This window comes from Phyllostomus discolor, chromosome 9 (assembly GCF_004126475.2).
Source record: "Phyllostomus discolor isolate MPI-MPIP mPhyDis1 chromosome 9, mPhyDis1.pri.v3, whole genome shotgun sequence".
Taxonomy (NCBI): Eukaryota; Metazoa; Chordata; class Mammalia; order Chiroptera; family Phyllostomidae; genus Phyllostomus; species Phyllostomus discolor.
In genome coordinates this window covers 93,830,690-93,857,870 of record NC_040911.2, presented here as the reverse complement: position 1 = coordinate 93,857,870, position 27,181 = coordinate 93,830,690, and the positions used below count along the sequence as shown (strand labels likewise).

The following is a 27,181-nucleotide window of genomic DNA, read 5'->3' as shown; positions in this document are numbered from 1 at the left end:
ATTTTCTTTTTTTCCTATTGTACTATTTTCCATACAAACAACTGTAAGCCTACTTTTGCCTACCCTCATATATACACACGTGTGTGTTTATATATTCATACATATATATGTGTGTGTGTGTGTGTGTTATGTATATATATATACTTTTTTGCCTGAAGGTAACAGAAAACTCTAACTTGAAATGACCTAACCCAGTACTTTCCATAGAAATATAATGTGGGCTACATATGTAAATTAATTTTTTCTAGAAGCCATATTAAAAAGGTAAAATTAACTTTAATAATATATTTTATTGAATGCCTTATCCAAAATATTATTTCTACATGTATTCAACATGTAATTATTAGTGATATATTCTACATTCTCTTTTGTACTAAATCTTTGAAAGTCAGTGCTCAGTAAACACGTGTCTAGTGGCTACCACACAATAAGGATATTCATGATCTCACATGAACAAGAACACAGAGGTAGGGAAGGCTCAAGATTGGTTAATTCAGAAGCTCAACACCATTAACAAGGACCCAGGTTCCTGCCACCTTCTTGCTCTGCCATCCACAGAGCATCAGCTTTGTTCTCAGCTAGCTCCCCTCATGGTCCCAAAGTGGCTGCCGTAGCTCCAGGGATCATCTTCACATACCACAACATACAACAGTAGAAGAGGATATGTTTCTCTGCTTGTCTTTATGAGAACTAAGAAGTCTTTCCTGCCTCCCTTTCCCCACCCCTGTAGCCAACTCCCCCTCAGGTCTCAGTGCCAGCTTTCAGCGCATGCTCATACCTGATCTGATCATTGGCAAGGTGGGTAGACTTGAATGTGTGGACTGGAGCACTCAGGGTTTACCCTGGATTAGGGGCCTCTATGTGAGTCCCATGGAGGAGGACTGGACGCTGGAGCAGAGCTGAGGCTCTATCAGCAAAGGAGAGGAGGGCTGCTGCTGGGCGACCCACATGCACCCGCACAGGACCCGCTCTCCTGATCCCCCCACCAGGCTGAACTGATGGAGCTTCTCCCTGTCTCCCTCGCATTCTCGTATCTCATATCTACAACTTCCAGTTGCTGCTGGTTTCTTTCAAGTGGGGTGAGAAGTGAAAGGCACTTCCAGATAATCTGAGTGTAGGAAATGTCTAGATTTTTATAATTTCATTCCCACTCTTTTATAATTTTTCATACTGAAGTCAAGGGCAATTTTTAGGGATTCTCCTTCATGGACGCCCAAAAGCATTCAATCTGTTTTCGGAGAAACAACCCCCGACCCTTTAAAAAATTTTAAAACACTCATAGCCCATTGGTTTCGATAATTGTTTGAAATCATCTTTTTCGTAAGGAGCACAGCTGAGCAAACAGGTTTGGAAACTCTTAAATAAACACACAACTCCATGTGTGGGTACAGGAGTGTGTGGCCAGCTGGGCACAGTCGGGGCTGAGGGCATCAGCAGGCTTCACGGAAGGAACACAGCGTGTTGCCTAATTGGAGGTCAGCGGAGAGGTTTCTCAGCTCTGCTGCCGGCGGCATATTAGAATCACCTGAGTTGCTTTTAAAACACTCCAGGACCCACATTACGTCATACTCTCTGGCCTGGAGGGTAGGTCTCACAGTATGGATTTGGCTTCCAGAAACTGCTCTGTCGCATGTGTGTCTGTGGGGTGTGGAGGCAGGTCTCCCTGATGAACAAACTCCCGAATTTTCTTCCTCCGAAGGATGGGGGCTCGGAGGCCTCCCCGAGTCAGAGTCAGGGGTGTGCCCAAACCAGTGAATTCTGGGCCTTTCTGGGGGCAAGGCTGCTCTCTTACAAACATGCAGACCGGGGCAGAAAACTGGAGCTGGTCCCGTTCTCTCCCTCTGGGTTCTCTCTGTCCTCCCTGGCTCCTTTTCATCTTCCCAGTTAATCCTTTCTGGGCCAGCGTTTCTGAGCTAAGGCTCTGACCTGTCCAAACGCCAGCCTTTATTGAGCACTTACTCCGTGCTAGCTGCCTTGCCTGTCATTCAGTCCATCTTTGATTGACCGACCCTCTGCACCCCACCGCCACCCCAGACCCGGCCCGTTATCTCTCTGGACCGCTGCCGTGCTGCCTAGTGATTCTTTTCATGATGGCTGAGTAAATCTGTCCATCCCTGGCACTGGACGCCAAGCCCCTGGAGGCGGGGACCATGTCTATTTAGTCACCACTGAGTCCCCAGCACCACATGTCAAGATCGCAGGATCCACAGCAAATAATAGTTGAATTCAAAGGAATGAATGAACAGCATATGAATTGGGGCTCATTACCTCCAGTTCAGAAGGACAAAATGAGGCTCAGTGGGCTTAAATAATTTGTGTCTTTTTAGAGCAATCTAGGGTCAGAGGGAAGGTTAAAACTCAGGCTACTCTACACTAAACCGGAAGGGCACTCTGCAGGGAGAAGGCGCTACTCAGGTTTTATTAAGTCCAGAAGCCTGGCCTGAGGGACCGGACTGTACTTACCATAGCTATGGCCCTCGCTAGCCTTTCACAAGGACCCCAACAACTCCCGGGGTTTCAGCTGCTGAGTCTCAAGACCTGAACATGCTCAGAAGTCACTGCCAGTCACTACGGAGAGCTTACCACCTACTGAGTCAAGTGAAAAGGGAGCCGATGGGTTCCTGCCCCTGGGAGAACAACAGGGTGTCGATCACGAGAAGGGACAGAGTCACCAGGTGTTGGCCGAGGGCTTCCTGGGCCGGGGACTGGTGCTGCTTGATGTGGGATCCCAGCGGGGATGCCTGGACAAGGCTCCCTCCCTCTTGGAAACCAAAGTCTGGTAGGAAAGGCTTAAGATGAACAGATAGTCATCCTAATCATTGAACTGCAACTGGGAAAAGTGCCAAGAAGTACAAAGTCACATGACGCCACATGGCAGTATTCAGGGAGTGGAGCTCAGGAAACCCTCCCGGGTGAGGTCACATGTGAACCAAGGCTTGCAGTATCCACAGAGCTGGCCCGCGGTGGAGGGAGGGGAAGAGTAAGCCGAGAAGAGGAAGGGAAGCGTGTGCAGAGGCCCTAAAGCAGGGAGGCGAGTGTGACTGGAGAGCTGTTGGGGATGCGTCAGGAGAGGTGGGCAGCGCCACCCCATGCCAGGCCTTGGGGGCTGCTGGGCATCTCACTCCTTGCTGTGAAGGCGGTGGGAAGCCCTGTGGTGTTTACAAGGCCAAGTGAGGGGGCCAGCCCAGTGGGGGTCAGGGGGCACTTCCTTCCACAGAGGGCCTCTTGTAGGACAGAAAACTGTGAGCAGGCCCTCCTCCGCTCCCTCTTCAAATGCGCTCCTCCTGTCCCCAGGGAGCACCGTCCTGTCTCAGAGAGAGTCCGGCTAAGGACGACCCCAGCACTTGGCTTTTCCCCTTTCCCAGAGCCCCGTCACTCCCAGCCTCCCCTGGGTGTCTGTGCCTCTTGCCACTTGCCTACAAGTTTCCTAATATAGCCTGGCTGTTTCCTCCCCAGCTGGTGGCCCAGAGCGGCTCTCTGTGGCATTCTCAGTTTTTCCTAGGCTTAAAGGGACCAGGTCAGCCCATCTCACACCAAATCTGAGCTAGAGGTAGGTGGGCTGATTTAATGTCGGGCCCAGAGTTTAGATGCCTTCTCTCCCCTCCCCCCGATTTACCATCTTCTCTGTTCTACTCTTGTTCGCTTTCCTTTTTTTTTTTCTTTCTGCTGAGACAGGTGGAAGGCACACAGTTGGACATGGATGGGAGTTTAAGCCCTGATGTCCCTCTTACCTCTGGCGGCTCGCTCCTGCCTGTTGTATAGAGCACCAGGGACCCTTTCCCCCCAAATGAGTTAAAGCAGAATTTCTGGTGCTGAGGCCTAGGAAATCTGTATTCCATTTTCAGAGCTCCTAGAGTGGTGGTCAGGATTGAGCACGATAGCTCAGAGCATGAGCTCCGGGTGTCAGAAAGACTTGGGTTTCAATCCTGCTTTCTTAGCTCTCAGACCACCGACCTCCTCTCCTGTAAATGGGCATCATTGCCGGGCCTGCCTCACAGGACCACTGAAAGGTTTACATGAGCCCCTGACACTGTGCATGGTCCTTGGTGGGGCTCTTCGTGGCGAAAGGCTGGGGCGAGGCAGGAGCGGGGGCCTCAGCGGGAGCAGCCCGTGCTGGGAGGGACCAGGCAGTGTGGAGTCACGTGGACATGCTGTCCTTCCCCTCCAGAGCCACAGGGCCCCAATTTCTGGAAGCCCCACAATCTCAGATCTCAGGGGGCTTCGTGTCCAACATGTCATTGACTAGGGGGCCCTGGAGGCCTGAAGAAGGAAGAGAATTGCGCAAGGTCAGACAGTGGGACGGGATTTCTGGACTGGTTCAGCCAATCAGTCAGCAATGTCTGTGGAGCACCTCTCCGTGCCGGGCACCACTCCAGGCGCTGGGGACGCGTGGGAGAACGACACAGGAGAGGTCCCCGCCCTCACAGAGCTCCCGTTCCAGCAGGAAGGGAAAAGCAATAAATACAGAAGGTGACAAGTGCTGTAGAAAACCAGTAAAAATAAACTGGGGACGTCTGGGTGCTTGGGGGGTGCAGGCAGATTGCAGTTGTGAGTAGGGTGGTCGGGACAGGGCTCACCAAGCAAAGGCTTGATGGCTCTCTGGAGGAAAAGGGATTGGACAGAAGGAACAGACTGTACAAAGGCCCCAGTGGGAGCATACCTGGCCTCTGACCTCACGATTTCCTTACCTGGGGGGCTGTTTCAGTTCTGCAGCCATCCAGGGCAGAGGGATTCATTGAGAAGAAGGCCATTTGGGATTCTTTTGGTTGACAAGACTGTGTTGAAAACAAAGGCTCTGAATCCTGCCTCCCCCCCCCCCCCCAACTGAATCCAGTGAACACCGTCAGGTACTGTTCCGCACACTGGAGGCCCGAAGATGAAGGCAGAGGCCTGGCTTTCAGTGCTGCTGCTGGGGGGAGGAGGACCGAGAAGGTGGAAGAGGCGTGTGGGGCGAGGGGAGACGATGAGCTGGCAGCAGCTGTGTAACATCTGGGGGCATCGACCTCCAACCTAACACGTGCAGCTATATGGAGGGGGGGAGAGCTTGAGGGTATATATTTATGTGTGTGTGTGTGTGTGTGTGTGTGCACGCACACACGTGCGTGTGCACTGGGGGGACTCAGTGGGACATAGATGACAGTTACAAAAACCAAATAATTCAGTCGCCCAGGGAGGACGGGGAGACGGTTGTGGACAGAGCCCTGGGGAGCACAGCGCATTAGGATGGGGGTGGAACATGAAGATATTGTCAGCTTTGTGTGGACTTGTTCGTACAGTTCATGGGATCTCACACACTGGCACAACTTTGTAGAATCACATTATCACACACACATGTCTTCCTTCTGAGTTTTTCAGAGATCTTAGCTCATTTAAACCTCAGACAACTCTGAGAGGTAAGAGGCAATTACTGTCTCTGACAGATGAGGAAGCTGAGGCACAGGGAGGTTGTCGCTTGCCAGAGGTGACACGGCTAGCAATGGCAGAGGCAGGATGTGGACCCAGCGGTCTGGCTTCCGGTGTCTGTGCTCCTAACTGCTGCTCTGCGCTCCCTCTTGTTCCCGGGAGTTCACGAGCTCACTCACGGACACACAAGGTCTCCTTGCACACGCCACCATCCTGCACACGCAGGGTCTTACGTGCTGTCAGTCTCACTAATGCCCACGGCCTCACACACTCACTTGTCTTAGAGTGTCTCCCTGTATTTGTACTCAGGTGGCTGGAACATTCAGAACCTCTCCCACACCCATCATGTCATTGCTTTTGGGACCTTGGGTACCCACCCCACTGCAGACACACTGCATTGCACACTCGTGATCTCATATAGTCAAAAGACACTGACACGTATGCCCATAAAAGTCTTCTAGCCCTGGCTGGTGTGTATTGAGCTCCCACCTGCGAACTGAAAGGTCGCTGGTTCGGTTCCCAGTCAGGGCACAGGCCTGGACTGAGGGCCACATCCCCCGCTGGGGGCATGTGAGAAGCAACTGATCATGTATCTCTTGCACACTGATGTTTCTGTCTCTCCCTCCCTTCTCCTGTCTCTAAATTAAATAAAATCTTTTTAAAAAGTCTATGCACATGGCCTTGCACACATACACACGTCCATGCCCTCCAACGCAGCTCCATGCTTTCCAACATTCACACGACTGTGCAAACTCGCTGTCTTATTCGCTCACGAGCTTGGACATTCACATCACCCCGCACACCAGGACAACCACGCACACCCGTTTAACCTAGCAAACTGACAGCCTTGCCTGCTACACAACTTTGCACTCCAACCCCCTAATGGTCTTCATCCTCACTCAACTTTGCTCGTCCTTGCACCCGCAAGACCTCAAATGCTCATGAGCTGCGTTGTATCTCATCATGACATGCACACATGCTCTCGGTGTCCTCTGTGCACACGCTGCCTTGCACATCCAGGATTCTTCCTGCTCCCACCACCTAGCATTCCCCCACAAATGCAAATATTCACATTACTGTCCATTCAATATCCTGCTTCCTCAGGCTTGCACCTTCATTCTCTTCTGCATGATTTTAAATCTGCACACATTTAAATTCACACTCACAGAGCTCTTACCTATTCATGCAACTTTACATTTAAAATTGTCTGACTTCACTATTTTGCACTATTTTGCACACTAAAGACCTCGTGTGTTCTCACCAACAGAAATATGCACACCATGCAACCCCCTTCTGACTTGTCCATTAGTGTCCTTGCACACGTAACCTCACACACTCCCAGGGCCTCACCTGCTTGTACAACTTTACACATTGACGCTCTGACTCACACAGCCTTACTCTATCTTGCACACTTCTGACCTTGCCATGTTTGCACCAACAGAAACATTTACACCACTGCACAAACTCCTTGTAGTTTGTCCACCCATGTCCTTGCACACACACATAACCTCACGCCCTCAGAGCCTTGCCTGTTTTCATATCCTGAAACTCGTGGCCCCTTGGATGGCCTTGCCCACTCCTGCCCTGGCACACCCACGTCGCTGTGCACATTCAGGAGCCCACATGCAGGAGCCCCACTGTGCTGCTCCACTGATACGCTCTCTCCTCGCCCACAGGGACTTACCAAGGTCAGTTCACCAATGGCATGCGCCATGGCTACGGTGTACGCCAGAGTGTGCCCTACGGGATGGCCGTGGTGGTGCGCTCGCCGCTACGCACGTCACTCTCGTCCCTGCGCAGTGAGCACAGCAATGGAACAGTGGCCCCGGACTCGCCCACCTCGCCGATCTCGGATGGCCCGCCGCTGCCCTCGCCCGCCATCCCACGCGGTGGCTTCGCACTCAGCCTGCTGGCCAACGCCGAGGTGGCCGCACGGGCGTCCAAGGGCGGCGGCCTGTTCCAGCGGGGCGCGCTGCTGGGCAAGCTGCGGCGGGCCGAGTCCCGCACGTCCCTGGGCAGCCAGCGCAGCCGCGTCAGCTTCCTCAAGAGCGACCTCAGCTCGGGCGCCAGCGACGCGGCTTCCACCGCCAGCCTGGGCGAGGGTGTGGAGGGCGCCGACGAGGCAGCGCCCTTCGAGGCCGACATCGACGCCACCACCACGGAGACCTACATGGGCGAGTGGAAGAATGACAAGCGCTCGGGCTTCGGCGTCAGCGAGCGCTCCAGCGGCCTCCGGTACGAGGGCGAGTGGCTGGACAACCTGCGCCACGGCTACGGCTGCACCACGCTGCCCGACGGCCGCCGCGAGGAGGGCAAGTACCGCCACAACGTTCTGGTCAAAGGCACCAAGCGCCGTGTGCTTCCGCTCAAGAGCAACAAAGTCCGGCAGAAGGTGGATCACAGCATGGAGGGCGCCCAGCGCGCCGCCGCCATCGCGCGCCAGAAGGCCGAGATCGCCGCCTCCAGGTAGGACCCCGGGGTGGCACAGATGGGATAGGTCCCACTGAGGAAGGGGGTCCTGGGACCTGGCCGCCTAGCAGGCCCTGTCTCGAAACCTGTTTCTGCTCCTTTTACTTCCAGGGCTTCCTTTAATTGGAGGCGCTTCAGGATCTGGTGTCACCTGTTCTCCACCCAATCATGCAGCCGTCCACTCGGCTACTACTCCCATCCGCCCACTTGCCAACCCCTCCGTGCACTTACTCCTTCCCTCCACAGAAACTGATACCCACCAGAACCACCAGCTCCTCACCAAAGGATTCACCCTACCCACACACCCTCTCCACTCTGTGTATCCACTGAATCATCCAGTCACCCAACCACCCACCCCATCACCCAGCTACCCACCCAACCACCCAGTCATCCATCTGTTCACCCACTCCTCCATTCACCCATCGTCTCCGCTACACACCCGAACAAGTCCTCCGTTCACTCAGCCCCTGTCCATCCGACTCAATCTAACATGCATCTGACTTGTCTGCTCAATTATTTCTCCTCCCACCCCCGTCCATACAACTCTCCAGCCCTTGACCTACCCAGCCATCCAGTCACTCACACATCCAGCCACCCAGACACCCGGACACCCATCCAAACATCCAGACACCCCTCAACCACCCACCCATCCTCTCATCCACCCGCATTTATTCAACAGCTTCCCACCCATCCTCATATCCAACCATGTATTCACCCACTTCCATCCATCCATCCATCCATCCAACCGCCTGCATCACCCAGACACTCCCGCCCAGCCATCCATGCGCACCTCCCTGTACTCAGCCACCACCCCACCACCCGTCTGCCAGCCCTGCATTCATTCATCTGCCCTTCCACCCTTCAGCACCCATCCTTCATCTGTATTCAGACCCCTTTCCGTCTTCTCATTGTACTTTAGAAAAAGTGTCAACGTTGTCTTCAAACATCCGTAGCACCTACTGTGTGCGTGGCACTATTTTAAGTGGCTTACAAACATTGATTAATTCAGTTTCCTCAAGGACTTTGTAAGATCGATACTACTTTTATTTCCACTCTACAGAGGAGCCAAGTGAGGCTCTGAGACATAAGGTGACTTGGCCCAAACCACCAGGGAGTAAATGGCCCTTCATAATCTAGCTCCTACGATCCTATTCACCTCATTTTCTACCATGCTTGACCTGCACCTGGACCTTCTCTCCGTGCTGGTCACGCTGGCTTTTTGTCAGTCTCCTTCAGCGCTCCTGCCGGAGAGCTCAGGCCCTGCTGGCCCCTCTGCCTGGACTGCTCTACCCTCCTCCTGCCCCTTCCGTTTCTCCCGTCCTCCTCCTCCTCCTCCTTCAGAGCTCAGGCCCGGCCTGAGCCACCTGGAGAGCTGACAAGGCCCCGCCCCCCGGCACAGGCCGACTGTCGCTCAGCCACACGGAGGTCTAGATCTCACAGCAACTTTACACTGAGAGGTGAAGACGTGACTTTTTTCACCCTACTACTTATAGAGGGGTCCCTGTGTGCCAGCCATTGTTCTGAGGTTTTGACGTACATGAACTCTTTCTGTCTTTAGAAGATCTTGACGAGGCAGGTACTGTTATTATTTCCTTTTGGATGATGTGGAGTGAGCTGCAGGGACAGCGGTGGGTGTGGCAGGACAGTGGCCTGTTATTCCTAGCAGTCCTGCTGGTGGCTCTGAATGACCTGGGCTGGAGGCGGTGGCACTGTGGTTCTCAGAGGTAAGCAAACCTAGGTTGTGATCTCGGCGCTGCCATCTGTTAGCTCAGAGACCTGGCCAATCCGTTCGCCTGTCTGAGCTTCAGTGCCCCCCTCCGCGGCACCACCACCACCACTTCTTAGTTGTATGTTCTTGGCCAAATCAGGTTTCTTCTTCAACCTCAGTTGTGTCACCTATGGAAATGGGGCGGGCCTGAGGGTTGAGAAGGACGGGCGCAGGTCCAGGGGTGGTGCGCAGTCCGACCGAGGGATGAGTTCCCTGGGAAGCGGGCTGGGAGACGGAGATGAGTGTGTGGGGAGTTCCTGGGCGCCCGCCGAGGGGTAACCCTCGTGGGGAAGGGAAGGAAGCGGGTTGGGCAGAGGCAGTCGGGGCCGTCTCCGCAAGCTCATGCACGGAGGGGTGCTGCAGTGGAGACGACCTTCAGAGTCGTCCCAAGTTGAGGTGAGGGGAGCTGGATCTTTACCTCTTCACTGGTGGCAGGCTGCCCTCCGGAAAGGGGTGTGGCCTGGGGCTGGATGGTTCTCATCAGCCAAGGGCGATCCCTGGGCGGGGCGGCCGGCCGGCAGCACTCTGAGCAGCTGGGGGCGGGAGGAGGGTGTAGAAATGAGCCCTGGATGGGAGGCTGGGCGCCACGTGGCAGGATCCACTACGGTGCTAGACACCCAGTAAGGGCTCCATGAGCTTTATTTGTCATTGTTGCCATTCAGTGAATTCATCTGACAGACGCGGAAACGGAGACCCAGAGAAGGAATGTAATGTGCCCAGGACCCCCGGGCAAGCAGGTGGGGGAACGAGGGCTTCAACCCCTAGCTCCTCATTCCAAAGCTCTAGCCAGCACATCTGGGTACCTGTAAACTTTGTAAACGTTAGACTGCTGTGACCGGGTGAGCAGTTAGCCCAGCTGAGAAGGAAAGAAGGCGTGGCCAATGTCCTTAGGACTTCTCGGCCAGGGGCAGGGCCAGCCTTATGACCGGGGGATCACAGAATTTGTTTTCCAAACCTGGACACTTTTATGAGTTAAAGGGGGCACGTTTTAAAAATAAAACTTACACGTTGGAATGATTTTAGATTCACACACAAGTTGCAAAGATAGTTCAGAAAGTTCCCACATACCTTCTGTCCATTTTCCCCTAACGCTAACTTCTTATATGACCAAGATTCATCTGTCAAAGACCATTAACTAAACTGCAGACTGTTGGAATTTTTACTGGTGTTCCCACTACTGTCCTTGTTCTGTTCCAGGATCCCAAATTGCGTTTAGCTGTCAAGTCTTCCTAGTGTCCTCTGGTCCGTGACAGTTTTGCGGTCTCCTATTTTCCATGACCGTGACAGTTTTGGGCAGTACTGCTCGAAGGTACTTTGAGACTGTCCCTCAGTCCGCATTGTTTGGTGTTTTCCTCATGACCAGACTGAGGTTACGGGGTTGGGGGAAGAAGACCGCAGAGGGAGAGCGCCCTTCTTGTCGCATCGTATCAGGAGCACACGGTCTCGACAGGACTTAGCACGGAAGACGTTGACCCTGATCACTTGGGCACGGTGGTGTCTGCCAGGTTTCTCGGCTGCCGGCCGCCATTTCCCCCTCCCCATACTCTGTTCTCTGGGGTACGTTCTGTTCAACGCATACAGGAGAAGGAGAACATTCTGGGATTGGTTCTGTAGCAAGGAGTATCAACATAGGTCATTTGGAATTCTTCTGTAGGGAAGATTTGTCTCTTCTTCCCAATGGAACATTTAAAATCATTATGCTAAGTGTGTATAGGTGTGACAGGCATTAGCAAGGACTGTCCGGGGCTACCCTGGGACATGGTGGGGCTCAGACTAGGTGAGAGAGTAGGCTCTTGATTCGCATGACCGTGAGCTGGAATTCTGGCGCTTCTACGGAAGAGCTGTGTGGCCCTGCCCAAGTTGCTTCACCACTCTGAGCCCTGGACTCTCTCTCCTCCCGGTGGAGTTTGAGGCGTGGATGAGCTAATGCCTATAAAATTCCTGGCACAGAGCAGCCAGCTGTAACAGCCGTCACTGTCATCATCTAACGTGTTTGATTTTAAAGGGGAGGAAATGGAAGTGTGGGGACACAGAGGGGCTTCCCCCAGCTCTCACCTGTTGGGGGCACAATCTGGCCCCTTCCGCCCCTTTGCTTTCCCTGCCCTCCTGCCCTTGAACGTGAACGTGTTGAGCTCCTCCTGAGAAGGCCGCCAGGCCCAAGCTGGGAGCCAGTGTCTGGAGGGAGAAGGCGGTGTCCAGTGCCCTCCACACGGTGCCACCAGGAGGGAAGTGCAGGGGACGTTTGGACTCCTCGTGCATCTGAGGAGCATGCCCTGGGCTTCCTGGCTCATTTCAAGCTCAGACTGAATTTCCAATTAAGGAAATCGGTGGGTCAGGAGGGAAAGCAAGGTTGTCTCCCTCTTGGGGGCTCTGGTGAGGAATCGGGCCGCAGAGGAACAGGACGCTTACCCTGCAGCCACCAGCCTCCTGGGCGCAGGCAGGCCAGGGGTTTCTGTCCACTGTGACCTCAGGCCCCTCGCCCCGGGCCTACCTGGAACCTGTCAGCTCAGAGTCCAGGATCAGGACGGCTTTCCCAGGGGGGAGGGAGAAAGCTGACATGTCTCTTCCCCCTACATGGGCTACGGCTTGAAAAGGATTCTAGACCTGCCCTGTCTAGCATGGTAAGCACTAGCCGCAGTGGCTATTGAGCTCCTGAAATGTGACCGATCTGAACTGAGATGTGCTTTAAGTGTGGAATAGACACTGGATTCCAAAGACTTAGTAAGAAAAGAATATAAAGTAACCCATTAATAACTTTATATTGATTACGTGTTGAAATGATTATGTTTTAGATATACTGGGTTAGATCAAATCTGGGTTTTGTTGTTTTTTTTCACTTTTTGAATGTGGCTACTAGAAAAACGACATGTGACTCACATTATATTTTTATTGGACAGTGTTGTTGCTTTCGCCGCATTCAGGCCCTTAGGAGACGGGGGCTGACCAGTGGGGGAAACCGGGCTCTGGAAAGAGACAAAGAGCTTCCCACAGCCACTGAGTGGTCCACAGGGAACTAGGCCTCCTGTCTTCTGATTTTGTGGCTAAGAAAGAACCCTTTCTGTAATACCTTTTAAGGTCACGGACACTGGGCCCTGGAGGGAAGCTGGGGTGTTTGGGAAGGTGTCTAAACTTTCTGGTTGTCATGCCAACACCCTGATGAACGGCTCCCATCTGGAAGCTGCACAGCGAGTGGTCAGAGCGGGGCTTTGGCTCTGTCTCTCGCTCACCACAGCTTGTCTCCTCCTCAGGCTTCAGTTCTCTGGTCTTTGAGGGGAGAATAATGACGTCCACCTCCGAGTGTCTGTGTGCGAGTTGAGTCGGAGACTGCACATGAAGCCCTCGGCACAGGGCTGGGAGCAGGAGGCGCTCAGTAAATGTGAGCTGCTGTTGTCACTGACTGGAGTCCGTGTTCTCGTGTCCCTGCACCAGGGACAGGGGCTGGCCTGCAGGAGGTCTCCGCTGCGACAGGGAGTGAGGTTCGGAGTGTCTCAGGTTTCCTGCCAAAGTGGCACCAGTGTGGCCCTGAAGACAGGGCTCCCTGAACTGGTTTGTCTTCTGCTCCTCCGTCTCCTCCCCAGGCCGGCCCTGGGGGTTCCTAAGGTTAGTGCAGGGCTAGAGCTGGTTTTGTGAGTTCCTGGGAAGTGAATTCACAGGTGAGCAGGAGCCCGTGTGGTACAGCAACTAGGAGCTTAGACCGGGGAGTTGAACAGACACAGGTTTGAATCGGGGTTCAACTTCTTGTAAACTGTGTGACCTTAGGCCAGTTCCTTACCTCTCTGGGCCTCCCTTTCCTCTTTATTCCTCAAACGGGAATCATAGTAATTCTCCCTCCCGAGTGTGGAGAGCAGAGGAAACAGCCCACGTAAAGAGCCCGTGTAACTGCGCTTTGAAGGTGTGCAAGGAGGTAGAAGCTGTCCTTACGAATCATGAATCTCTCTTTACCGATGCAAGCATCTCCCCTGAGAGTGGACTCGCCCCGAGGGAGGGCCCCGTCTCCTCTCACCGCCCTGCAGCCCTGATTTCCACACTGGCGTCTTCTGCAGGGTCCCAAGTTTGCAACATCTATGTACCGCCTCTACTCACCCTGTTTTTCTACTTACTGTTTTAATCTCGATTTTAAATCAGCTTACTGACAAATATGTACATTTATGGAAAAGGAAGACTTTTGCCCTGGCAGGTGTGGCTCAATAGGTTGGGCGTGGTCCTGCAGAGCGAAAGGTCGCCGGTGTGCTTCCGGTCAGGGCACAGGCCTGGGCTGCGGGTTTGCTTCCCTGCCAGGGCACATGCTTAGGTTCTGGGTTCAGTCCCCGTTTGGGGCATGTACAGGAGGCAGCCAGTCATGTTTCTCTCTCATGTCAATGTTTCTCTCCCTCTCTTTCTCTCTCCCTTCCCCTCTCTCTAAAATCAAAAACAAAACTTTAGAAAAGAAAAGGAAAGGAAGACTTTGAGTCACTGGTGGAAGTGGGAGACCCGTATCCTGGGACATTCAGAAAACAGAACGGTGTTGTTCAAGTCTGAGGTCAGACTAGTGATGCCAAAGGTGTTGAGCCGAAGTCTGCTTTCTTTTTGCTAAAAAGAGACATTGGCAAGAGACTGGCAGGTGTGACAGAACTTTTGGCACCGACCGAGGCTTGTCCTTGACTGACGAGAGGAGTGGATGTGGTGCAGCTTCAGGCTGTGACTCTGTTCTCCGGCACTCAGTTCCAGACCACCAGGGTATGAGACCACCAGGGTGTGAGACCACGCGGCGGGGAGAGCGCCTGGCCCTGGACTAGGTCTGAGGGAGGGTCTTGGTAATTGCCCATGTTCGAGTCTGTTTGTTTAGTTGCATTTAGTAAACATAGACATAGTTCTTTTTTCTGGGTTCCACGCCGGATTCCAAGTTCTTTACATATATTAACTTAGTTAATCATGCAAACCCCCCCGAGGAAGGTACTATTATTCCCATACTACAGATGTGGAAACTGAGGCACAGATCTCAAACAAGGTCATTTAGCCAAGTCATGGCAGAGCTGGCAGTTGAGACCCCAGAGCCAGGAGACCTGGTTCTAGAATGCTTTCAACCATGCTCTGACCTCCGGCCAGTTTTCTCTTGCAGACTTGGAATTGCACTTACTCCATGCCAAGGCCTGTGCCGGGGGCCTGGGCACCCAGGGAACCAGTGTGGCTGGTATCCTCGGGCTAGGACTCCTAGCTAAGTGGCAGAGACAGACAAGGATGGGACACCGTCAGTGGTGGGTTAGAGGGAAGCGCGAACAGAGCAGCCGACTGCCCCAGGGCTGGTCTGGCAAAGTGCCCTGCAGGCGGTGGGTGACACTGGTTGAGAATGTGCCAGCTGGAGAAGAGGGAGAGAGAGGTCGTTCCAGGTAGAGGCATGGAAGTGGGAACGTGTGTGGTGTATTCTGGGAGCAGTGAGTCACCGGGCCTGCAGGGGTGGGTGGGGGAAGAGATTAGCGGAGAGGCCGGGAGGGATGAGTTGTGAATGCCAGGTTAAGGAGCTTCAAATTTACTATGCGGCGGACGCTATTCAAAGTGGGCAGCTGAGTACACGCACCTAATTCTAACGGCTGCACACGGAGATTTTTTTTTTTTAACACGGCCCAAATCACACAGGTAGTAAATGGTCAAACTGGGATTCTGGCCCCAGAGTTTACGTTCTTAGCCACTCCACTGTTCTGCCACTCAGACTGAGTGAGATTCTCTCTGTTTTCTTTTTTTTTTTTCCACACTGCTCAGAACAATATACTTGCTAAACTTTAAGTAACAAACCCTTGCTCCTGTTTCCACCTGAGTTGAACCTCCCAAGTTCCCTGGTTAACGGCTCACTTCCAGCTTTCTTCATGCACTTATCCTACTCCCCCGCCCCCTGCAGCTGGCATGACCCACATACTGTTCTTCCGCTTGCCTTTTTCACTTCCTATGCTTTGAGATTTTTTTCATCTGATGCCCACAGATCTGCCTTACTCTTTTAATAGCTGTGTAATGTTCCACAGTTTGGATGCACCATGATTTATTTAACCAGGCCCACTGAGGCGGAGACTGAAACCATTTCGTGTTCGCACGGTTCCAGACGAGGCTTCGGCGGACACCTCGCTCACACTCCTGCTCACGGGGCTGGTTAAAGCGGTGGCTCAGCCAGGCGGCGCACCTAATCAGACCCCTCCAGGCACCTTGGAACGCACTGGAAATAGAATGCCAGTTAACCTGGGTCTTTGCAAGGGGCGGACTCCTGACACTCACGTTCAAGATGTAAATTCGCCGGTCTCTGTCCTGACAATGTCCACAGCACCCTCGAGTGGGTTAACACAAGCAACACCCCACCCCCAGAATACGTTCAATAGCTTTTAAAAAACATTCTCACCCGAGGACAAGCTTATTGATTTTAGTGAAAGGGAAGGGAGGGAGGGAAAGAGAGGGAGGAAAGCATCGATGCAAAAGAGAAACATCAGTTGCCTCACTGAACCCACAACCTAGGCATGTACCCTGACTGGGAATTAAACCCACAGCCGGTTTACAGGACAAGGATACAATCAACTGAGCCACATCGGCCACAGCTCAATAGGTATTCAAGAATAATGGTTATAAGGCGTGCAAATTGTTTGTCTACCGGGCCCTCCTGCCCCGCCCCGCCCCCCCCCCCCCAGGTCTCTGCCTGTCCCTGATTGCACAGATCTACATTTATGGGTGAAATTTCTAGAAGTGGAATTAATGAATCAGAAAGTGTGCATTTTAATCGTTATCAGAACCCCAGTTAACCTCCAAGGGGTAGCACCTAATTTGCGCTCTCCCTGCCACCAACGGTGCACAAGGGGGCTCCTCCTCAGCCCTGCGCCGACACCAGGCATCACTGCCAGTCTTCCTCACCTCTGCCACGTGGTCTGAGGGCGTGCCGGTGTCCGTGAGCGCCGTGCCCATCGGTCACTGCCCGTGCTCTGTTTCCGACCCTCTTCCTGAGATTCCTGGACACGGGGCCTTACTGGTGGGGACTAAATTCCCCAGGGACAGCCTTGAAACACGGGGCAGGCCCCCCGCCCCGGCCTCCTGCCCTGCAGCACGTCCCTCCTCTGAGAATTGCCAGATGGACAGAATCCCTTTGCTCCCCAGACCGGAGAGTGGGGTGGACGGAATGTCCTCAGTTGTCAGGGCCAGACTCTCGTGACACACACGAGGCAGCTGTGACACCACAGCCGGCCTTGGAGCTGAGTGGTCTCGGGAAGGGGGGGAGAGCCTGCCTGGGTCCCTGGCAGCCAGGCTGTGTTCAAATATGGGAATGGTGTATTTGGGGGAGCCGGGCTTTCTAAGCTGGGGGTGTGAGGGACCAGAGGAAAGATGCCACGAGCTACTCTGTCCCCAGAAAACACCGTCAGAGCTGAAAGGCACCGCCAGGAGGATGTGGCCCGATGTGCCCATTTCACAGATGGAGAAACTGAGGCCTAGAAAAGAACAGTGACTCGGGCTCAGAGCAGAGAGGAGCGTGGCCGGAGGGCTCTTGAGACATCTTGGCTGGCTTCTGGTCACGTTTGATAAATCGACTAGGAAAGGGGAGGCAGAAAGGACTGTTTGTATCTCCCCTGCTCCCAGCTCTATGAAATGTGCTTACGGTCCAGCTCCAGAATCTTTCCTGCTTGATATTTTCAGCCTAAATAGCAGAGTTAGAGAACAGGCCAACAGCCTGCAACTTTGGGAGAAAAATGCCCCTTTTCCCCAATGCAGGGGTTCCCCCATGTCTTAGTGAAAGGTCCAACCATACGAAGCCAGTGCTTGGCGTCAAGCAGGGTCAGGGACTCGGGGGTCAGTGCCGGAATGGCCCAGACAGGGGTGCTACACCAACCGCCATCCTGAGAAAGGTAGGGGCTGCCGCAGGGCGCGGACTTGAGGGCTCAGACTCGGGGTCAGGCTGCCTGGGCTCTCGCCCTGGGCACTTGCTGGCTGTGGGGGCAAGTGACTACCCCCCAAACTTTCTGTACCTCCATTTCTCCATCTCTAAGATAGGGTCACGCGAGAACCCGCCTTGTGGGGCACAGGAGAGGATCAGGTGCTTAGGACAGTGCCTGGCCCAGCTCAGCGCCCCGTTCTCACTGCCGAGTGCTGGCCTCTGTGCTAGCGAACTTCCTCGTGCCATCTCACTCCATCCTCAGGAGGGAGGTGCCATTCCCTGCAGTGACCCATTTCACAGATGAGCAAACTCGCCCGTAGTCCCCAAATAACCAGCACTGCAAGGCTTCCGATTCTCTGATCCTGACTCCCCCATAACCACTGTTGGAAGTGAAAGTCTTTGCGCTCGAACATTTCACGCTGCCGTCCTGCCTGGGCCATATTTTTGTGTGGCGGAGCTGTTGCGAGCACAGGCTGGGGGACTGAGAAATCGAGTACAAATCCTGCCCTGTTGCTTGCTGGTTCCACTGTGTCCTTGGTCTTTTCTGAGCCCCACTTTCCCCATCTGTAGAATGGGGACAGTCACAGCCTTGCCTCCCAGGCCTACGTGAGGACTAAATGAGATGATGTGCAGAGAGGACTTTGCATGGGTTCGGTGCTCAGTAAGGAGGGGCCTGGGCCGGTTTTATCATCATTCTTCTTACCGCGAGACTCAGGGGGGAAGAGAGGCCAGCAGGCTCCTCCTCCACGCTTCATCCTTCCCCAGGGAGGCCGCTTTGCTCCCCTGGGTTTCCAAAGCCCAGTCTAACTTCCACTTGACTTCCTACAGCCATACCAGTGAGTCCCTGCCATTAGGAGGGGAGCTAAAAATAAAGCCCAGCCTTCAATCCTTCAAGTAAACACCCAGCTCTCTAAAATTAGCTCCTGTGCCACAGGTCTCTGGAGCCAGGCTGGCTCCAGGGATGGAGCTTGGTGAGGCTGGTTGTCACAGCCAGGCAGGTCCTGGGCCAAGCGTCCATGTCGCCCCACCTGGCTGCCGAACCTCAGGTCCTGAGGGGGAACCAGGTGCCCCTTATTTGTCTCCAGCCTCTTTTCTGTCTCTGCTGCCACCAGCCCCTCTCGCTACACCACTGTCGGCCCCCCCCACCCCCCGCCCCAGCTCCTCTCTCCTCTCCCTGCCCTGTACTCTATGGCAGCTGGAGTGAGCCTTTCACAGTGTAAGCCTGACCGTGCCACTCCGGTGAGCAGAACTTTCACGGGGACTTTAGTTTGGATTCCCCTGAAAGCAGGGCCTGCAACAAGGATTGGGATGCAGGTAAGCTGATTTGGGAGGTGATGCCAGGAAGGAGGAGGTGAGAGGAAGTGACAGAGTGAGACAGAGAAGGAAGAGCCAATATAAATGCTGTACTGTGTCACCACTGCAGGCCACAGGCTGGGACCTCGGTCCGGAACACCCCCAGGGCACCGAGCATGGGGGGCGGTGGGCAAAGCGTTATCCGCTGGCTCCAGCCCCCCACTCCCTGAAGATCTCCCCGGGGGCACAAACGCCCCTGTGCTTCCCGGTGTGTGTGCTTGCACTGGGGCTGAGGCTGAAGGGGCGTCCCGCAGCATCAGAGCGGGCTCTGGGCAGACGGTGGGAAACTCCCCGGACACTGGCAGTGCCAGGGGAGCCGTCCTCCGCAGCTGTGGGTGAAGTTAGGGGTAGACTGAGGAGATGCGACGTGGGCCTCAGGGTGTCTGTCTGTCTTGAGAAGGGTTTCAGAGTCCTTACTTTGGTCCACGGGACCCTGTCCGGCGCCAGCTTATCTGTCAGCCCATCTCACGTCACTCACCTTCAGCCGCAGCTCCTTCAAAGGGCCATTCTCTTTCTGCCCGTGGTCCTGTGCACATGCTGTTCCATTTGCCTGAAATGCCCTTCCCTTACCTCGTTCATAGGCCTCATGCAGCTCCAATGTTTCTTCTTCAAGGAAGCTCTGAGCTTCCATCTAGTCTGGGTTCCCTGTTTTGTGTGTTCCTGGCACACTGTCCCTACTCACTCTGTTTTGCTGTTTGGTTGTACACGACATGGGGACAGGGACCCTGTCTGCCATGTTCATTGCCATGTGCCAGCACCAGGCACAGCACCCAGCACATATAGGAGGCTCAGGAAGCATTGCTGACTGACTCGTGTTAGGTCTCAACCATCTCACAAGGGGGGCCACTTTCCATCTGACTCATTTAAGCCTTCAAACCCAATCATCAAATATTTATCGAGCACCTACTATATGTCAAGTAGTGTTCCGGGCACTTGGGGAAGAAAACCTGAAGACCCTGGTCTGCATGGAAGTTACATTCCAGCTGGGGAGACAGCACAGCTGATACAATAAACTACCAAGCAAGCTGCTGCTTTAAGTAAGTGGTCAGGGTAGGCCTCGTTGAGAAGATGACACGAAGAGGTGAAAGAGTTAGCCAGGGAGAGGTCTGGGGGAAGGGCAGCCCGATACAGGGCAGAGCAGGGCAAAAGCTCCAAGGTGGCCACATGCCTGGCCTGCTGCAGGGACAGCAAGGGGACCGGCATAGCTGATGTGAACTGAGAGAGGGGGACAGTAGTACAAGAGGCCAGAGAGAGGGTGGGCTGGGACAGACCACTATGCCAGTATGGGAGCCTCTGGCTGCAGGGGGCAACTTCAGCTGAAAGCAACTGAAGTGAAATAAATTAAAAGGTCCATTCTTCAGCCGCAGTGGCCACACGTCATGCCTGACAGCCACCGCATTGGACGGCACGGATACAGACCGTTCCCTTCATTGCTCAAAGTCCCCGTCGACATACCTCAGCGGGGCCTGCAGGTCATTCATTGCAGGGCAGTAGCCTTGCCGACGCATAACTGGGCACGTGTCCTGGGGTCCTTTCCTCACCTCCCAAAGTGGGTATGATTAAAGCATGCAAGGCCATTTGGTCCCGCCCCAGGCAAAGTCAGAATGCCTTTCCCAGCGTCCTTGCCAAGCGGTCCTTCAGCCGCCGCTTCTCTATCTCTGGGCATGGGAAACTCATCACCTCCTGAGACAATCCAGGCCAACTCTGGACAGCTCTGACTTTTGGAGTGGCTAAAACCAGAAGAATGTTCTGCCTCTTTGTAGTTCTAAGCACTGGTTCCAGCTCTGCCCTCAGGGACTATGTCCTTTAGAACCGATGTCAGGGCATGGCACAGAACCCGCCCACAGTCTAAGCCACTGGGATTATCTTCTCACAGAAAGATCAGGGAGGCTCAGGGACCCACCGCCACCTCTCTGCCTTTGCCTTCTGCTCTCTTTAGAGTGGTTTCCGTTCTTTTACCCCAGGACAGCCCCTGCACCCCATCTTCACCTCTGCACTCCAGGGCAGAGCTTGAAATGCAACAGCTCCTCTTCAGGGGCAGCGAAGCCCACCCAGGGGTTTCTAGCTCATTCTCTGAAATGGGTGGCCCAGTCTTCCTTAGATGCAGGGAGTCTGGGAGGTGAGTATTTTTAGCTTTTTAGCTGGACACATTGCTTTCCTAAACAAGATTAGGCTCCTGTGAGTGGGGAGCAAGGGGAGAATAGATTCTTGCTCAGCTAGCAATGCCTGGCCCAGACGTCCCCGTAGAGATTTAAAAGGTTGTGACCTCAACCCCAAGAGTCGCTGCTCTGATCTCAACTTCTCCGGTCCCTTTCCTCAGCCTCCATTTTCACGTCTCCCCATGTGGGTCCATGTTCCTTCCAGTTGGAGGCACAGAGGCCCAGACATCATTTAGTGATCAAGGGCACAGGCTTTGGGGGTCAGACAGCACCGGTCCCCTCGGCAAGTTACTCCCCTGAGCCTCAGACTCCCCACCTGTGGGCTGTGGTGGGAATTAGCACAGTACTAACTGCTGAGGGTGCCGTGAGGGAAAAACGGGACAGCCCGCATGAGGCACTAACCCCTTTGCCTGGCACAAAGTAATCACTCAAGAGCGGCAGCTGTCATTTTTATTGTTATAATTATCATTCTCTTACATCATTGGTTCCTACCGGTGTGGTCGAATGAAGGACCGGTTGAAAACTCTGCTGGGACTGCAGCGGTGGGAGGGAGGGGCTGTGGGAGGGAGGGGCTGCAGCCGAGCCACGTCTTATCACATTACTGCTGAGGTGCTCTTCCCGTCAGCCCTGCTCGTGAAACCCTATCTGGGGAGGTGGTATTACCACAAGGTCACGGCAGCCCGCGGCCAGAACCGTAACCCCACAGAGGGGTGCTGCGGCCCTGCCAGGAGCCGGGCCAAGGGTGTGGTCCCTGAGCTCTGACCCAGCAGGTGGAGGGTCAGAAATGCCACCGTGTGGTCCCCTGAGAAGGGAATCTGCCCGAGGCTGACTGGGGTGGTCCCTGGGCTCCAGACCTGCCAAGTTCTTCCCTGACCACCCCCACTGGGATGGGAAGAGACAAGCATCGGGGGATAGAAAAGCTGCCCAGGGGTCTTCATTACTTCTCCTTTTATTTTTAAATAGGTTACTCACTCACATGGTCCCAACCCCAGGTATAGCGCTACAGAGTCTGTCTCCTTGTCCTGGTCTCCCCGAGTTGCCACCTCCTCACCCCATAGGCAACTACTGTTTGCATTTTCTTTGTGTCTACTGTTTGCATTTTCTTCCCTTCCAGAGTTACCTTATGCTTATATTAAGGTGGAACTTACAAAATTGTTAATATATGACCATGTTTGACTTAGCGAGTCATGCTTGACTTGCTACAGCTCTACCAAAAATGAACAAATGCACAGTTAGATGCCAATTTTCCTCTTACACAAAATGTAGCCTATTAAAATACTATTCTGAATCTTGCTTTTTTCTCATCACTGTGTATAGATCAGAATCCTTCCAAATGAAGAACTTCACCAGCTTTTAACACCTGCGTCGTATTCCATTAGGTATAATTCCTACTTTATTTATTTGGGCCCCTGTTGTTGAACAGGGTTGTTGGGGTAGTTTCCAGAATTCAGCTCTGCTGGGAGAAAGCTGTATGCACACGCATTTCACCCAGGGCTCGTGTATTTCTAGGACAGATTCCCTGAAGTGCCATCACCGATGGAAGGCTCTCCGTAGCGGTTGTCCTGGTCTGTCCTCCTCTCCACAGTGTAGGAGGGTGAGAAGGCCTCCGCCACTGGCTGCTGAGTGACCCTGGGCAAGTGCCTGCTCTCCAAGGTGTCTGTTTCCTGGGGCACCAGGCTGTCTTTGCCTTGTCCTTGAGGAAAATAGCCATCCAGATTTGCCTCCTTGCTTGGCCTTTCCCACACCCCAGCCATGTGCAGCTACTGTTGCTGTGGCTTCTTTGGGAGATGACTTCAGGCCCAATGGAGGCCAAGGCAGCCCAATGAGCGTGGAAGAGCTGGCAGAGGGGGACCAGCATGGGCGAAGGCACGGAGGTGCGACAGTGGGGGCAAGGCAGAGTTCCCAAGTGCCAGTCCCTCGTGTACATTCCTGAGCCATAACCATATCCACGCACCATCCCGGTTTTTACTACCTTACTATTTAAACATATTTAACATTATTAAACCTACATTTATTTTCATAAATGAACTTCAGTTCATTACTATAAATAGAAATCAGTGTTAACGTTAGCCAAAAAAAAAAACAAAACCCACCAAACCAAAAGCCAGAAAACACACACACACACAGACAATACAATGAAGCCAACACCGTTAAGCCCTCCCTCAGTACTCACCAGAAGCTCAGATCCAGGCTGCTTGCTGCTCTGCTCTCTGTTAAAAAATGAAATACAGGAGACTTATTAAAGACATGCAAGCATCAAATGAGAATTTCTCATTGATGAAATAGGCTGGTTGAATTTACATTTTAAAGGAACAATGATATCTGATGAGTGTCCTGGTACTACCTGTCATTTTTGGTTCATACTGCGGAGACACTGGTCTGAAATGCAGATTGCTCCTCCTTGTCGACTGCGAGCGGCAGGGCAAGAGGAAGCCCGGCCTTGGAAGCGCCTGTGCTCCAGGAGCTAGGCTCTGTGGAGTTCCAGGTGAGGGAGGCCAAGCTTGGACAGCCCTCGCACCGAGCGGGCACTGGCTAAATGCTCATCAGTGACCACTCACTGGTGGGTCTGAGGGGCCCACGAAAGAAGGAAGGGCACTCAGACCAGCAGGTGCCTTCAGGAATCATGTCCGAAGAGCAGACGTCCTCATACTCTGCGCTCGTGTGGCAAACACCTGAAACGTGGGCTGGTGGAGCCCTGGGACGGGAGCCACCCGGAGTGTACAGGAGGGGCACAGGACAGGCACAGGATCACCGCTGCCCCTTAGCAAAAACAGCTGTAGCGCAGCTCAAGGACATGTTTATTTCTCGCTAATGCAAAATCCAAGATGGCTGCCCGCATTGGTAGGCAGCTCTCCTTCACGCAAACCCAGCCCCCTTCCTTCTCTGGCGTGGCTCTGCCATCTTCAACACGTGGCTTCCTTTCCGTGGCTGCTCTTTCGCACCAATCCAGTGAAAATGGAAACACATTCGGAAGGATGTGAGAGGAAGGTTTTACTGGCCATGACCGGAAGTAGGGCAGGGCATGGCCTCTCACTTTTCATTGGTCAGAATCCAGTCGCATGGCCACGCCTTCCTGCAAAGGATGCTGGGAAACAGTCTAGGCGTAAGCCCTGGAAGAGGAGGGGTCCGGGTTTGGTAAATTACTCGAGGGGTCTCAGCTGTGCCGAGTGAACACGGCAATTGTGGTTCTTTATCATCTGCCTCCGTCTTCTGTCTTTATTCCCTGGTGACATTGTCAGACCAAACTCTCCTGTTTAAAACATTCATTGTGCGAGTGCGTGTGTGTTTTCATACATTTTTGTGTGTTGGCTCCTGCATTTCCCTCTAGAACAGCTTTTGCTGTCATCTTTCTTCCCTGACAGTTCACACAGATGTGGAAAATAAGACCCTAATCTCAGAATTTAAAATAAGACCTTTTCATTTTCCAAGAGCTAGCCACGGGGAGAAGAGGGGACACCTGTGCACAGCCTTGGGGGAGGGGCGGTGTCTTCAGCTCCCCCAACTCCTTCATGAACGAATTGCAGGTGTTTGTGTGTGTGTGTGTGTGTGTGTGTGTGTTTACACTCAGGTGCTGCCTGAGATCCACTCCAAGAATCGTCCTGTGATAATTGGAGACAGGAGAACTTGTGGTCACAGACGGCAAACCTCTAAAGCTTTTTGTCAGGACAGCTAGTAACCTATTTTTCAAAAGTTGTGGGGGTTGCAGAAATTGTCCAGGGAGGAGGTGAAACATTAGACTCTGAGTCTGCCGAGACGGTTAACTATTTTCTAGTTAGTGTCTATTCTGGCAAGTTAACTATTTTCTAGTTAATGTCTATGCTGGCAAGAAACGTGCCGATTAAATAGCTCTTGTAGGGGGCTGGGTGTGTGTGGGGTGGAGAACACTGCTTCTTGGAGTTTGCCAATTTCCATGGTGTAAATCCTGACACTACCGCCGATTTCAAGCTACTGAAGGCAGAGCTGGGAAAACGTGATAATACTGACTCTTTTGGAAGGCAGGGGCTTGAATGAGCAGGTCCAGCACACCCTTAGCTCCTGGTTTGATCTCTTCATCTATACTCTGCCTCAGGCTGTAGCTCAGTGGTGTCATCTGCAGGGGAGTTCGAGAGCTCCAGCTTTCTCCTGGGCTCCCTATTCTAGAAACTGCACATTCTGAACTAGATTGTTTTTGTATAGATCTTCTCCACTAGACTGTAAGCTCCTATGGCTAAATTCTGACTTTAAGTTTCTTTACTTCCCTGTTGTGCATTGCACTAGGTGGGTAGGCTCCCAGGAAGTGCTTACAGGAGGCAGACAGGAAGAAGGACGGAGAGAGGTGGGGTTGGAGATCCTGGCCAGGGAATCAGTTCCTGATCTGTGGCTTGATGGTGGTAGGACCTCAGGCAAATCCTTTCACTTGTCCAGGCTTGTTTCCTCGTCTGTGAAAGAGTCTCCTTTATGTTCTTCTGCTCCTGCCAGGCCAGGCCTATCACTGCATAGTAAATGGCTACTGTTGATTCATTCAGCCCATTTTGATTAAGCACCTGCCATGGCCCAGACCCTGTTCTAGGTGCTGGGGATTCATCAGTGAACAGAATAGACAAAAATCCATTCTGTGGGGCCCTCACACTTCACATTTGCAGCATGCCACGAACTGAGCAGAATTTCCCAGGCACCATCTCACTTGCTCTCCGGGCAGCCATGTAGGGCGAAGGCACCATTAGCTCCATCCTGCTGCTGTGGGAAGTGAGGAGAAGTAGAGCCACGTGAGTTGCCAGAGGTCAGCTGGTGCACAAGGGCTGGAGGTGGGACTTGGACCCTGGCATCTGGTCCCAGGAACTGGTTCTTAGCCATTGTGACATGCCCTTCCCTTGCCACAGTCCCCCTTCTGCCCACCTCTCTGTCTTTGCTCAGGCTGTTCCCCCTGCCCTTCCCCACAGTGACCTCTACCCATCTGATTGTTCCAATCCACATGCCCTTCAGGCCTGCCCATGACCTGACTCCTCCCTGATGGTGTCTTTTCCATGTCTCCAGCCCTGTCTCCAAATCCTCCCCTTTATCCAGCCAACCATGGTTGGTCACCAAGAGTGGAATCCTGTACTTCTTTATGTTTTTCCCTCAGACACTTCTGTCCCCTCCCAAGAAGTCTGCCTCCCCAGGGCCCAGGCCCGGACCCACATGAAGAGCTCAATAAATCTCTCTTCGTTAATGCATTAAAAGCTTTGATTTCTCCTTAGCCTCTAGCTCAAGTCTGGGTTCTAAATGTCCTCATTGTAAGTGTTATTTATTCTTCCTGGGAAATCTGAAGGTCAAGTCTGTTAAAAGAAACAAAACCTCAACAGCCTTTGTGTGTGCCTGCTGTGTGGGGGTACGCAAAAGCGACAGACATAGTCGCTGCTCTCCAGCCTCATTTGGTGTCTTTGTGTGGTCAAGGCTGGGATGACCGCTTGCCCTTTTGTCTGGAACAGCCCTGGTTCCTGTTACTAACAGCCTCCCTTTTACACTCCAGCACCCCAGTCGCCCTAAACAAAGCCTGAGGTCATAACTCCTGTTACTGCTCTAAGCACTTAGCAAATACCAGTTCTTCTAACCCTCCTAACCTTGTGAGGTTGGTGCCATATCCCTCCCATTTCACAGAGGGGGACATGGAGGCACAGCGCAGTGGAGTAACCAGCTTAAGGTCACACAGCCACGGAGACGCAAGGCTTAGCATTTGAAGCCAGGTCATCTGGGGCCAGAGTTCTCACACTCAACCACAGGCTCACTGAGAACTTCTCTAAGATGCCTTCCCTGACCCCTGCTTGGGGCTAGATGGGTCTCCCTCCCCCCCCCCCCTCCCCAGGAGCCATGGTCTTATCTCAGTCCGGACTGCTGTGATGTGGTTTTGTGACAGGAAGACAGCAGCGGGGTCTGAATCTCTCTGCCTGTCCCTCATGCCTGGCATAGCTCCTGGGGCCGAATAAAACCTCTGGAAATGCTTTTCCACCCAAGGGCCGCAGGTTTTCCGGGCCGGGGCTGGCTCAGCCCCTCCCTGTGGTTTCTCCCTCCAGCCCTTGTGGCAGCCAGGATGCCAGCCCCCGGGAGCAGATGTAGCTGCCTGGAATTCCTCCCTGAGGCTTCTTATCAATGTCCAGAGCAGCCTGGAGTGGGCGAAAGGGGGTCAGGGACACTGGA

At 53.4% G+C, this 27,181-nt stretch overlaps 1 protein-coding gene across 1 annotated transcript in view; it reads left to right on the top strand.

Moving 5' to 3' along the window:
* The window catches only part of JPH2 (junctophilin 2), a 60,679-nt gene that overhangs the window by 14,327 nt on the left and 19,171 nt on the right, over positions 1 to 27,181 (top strand). Inside the window, exon 2 of the mRNA XM_028524500.2 lies at positions 7,080 to 7,869. Within this exon, the coding sequence (XP_028380301.1) occupies positions 7,080 to 7,869 (790 nt within the window). The remainder of the gene's footprint in view (positions 1 to 7,079; positions 7,870 to 27,181) is intronic.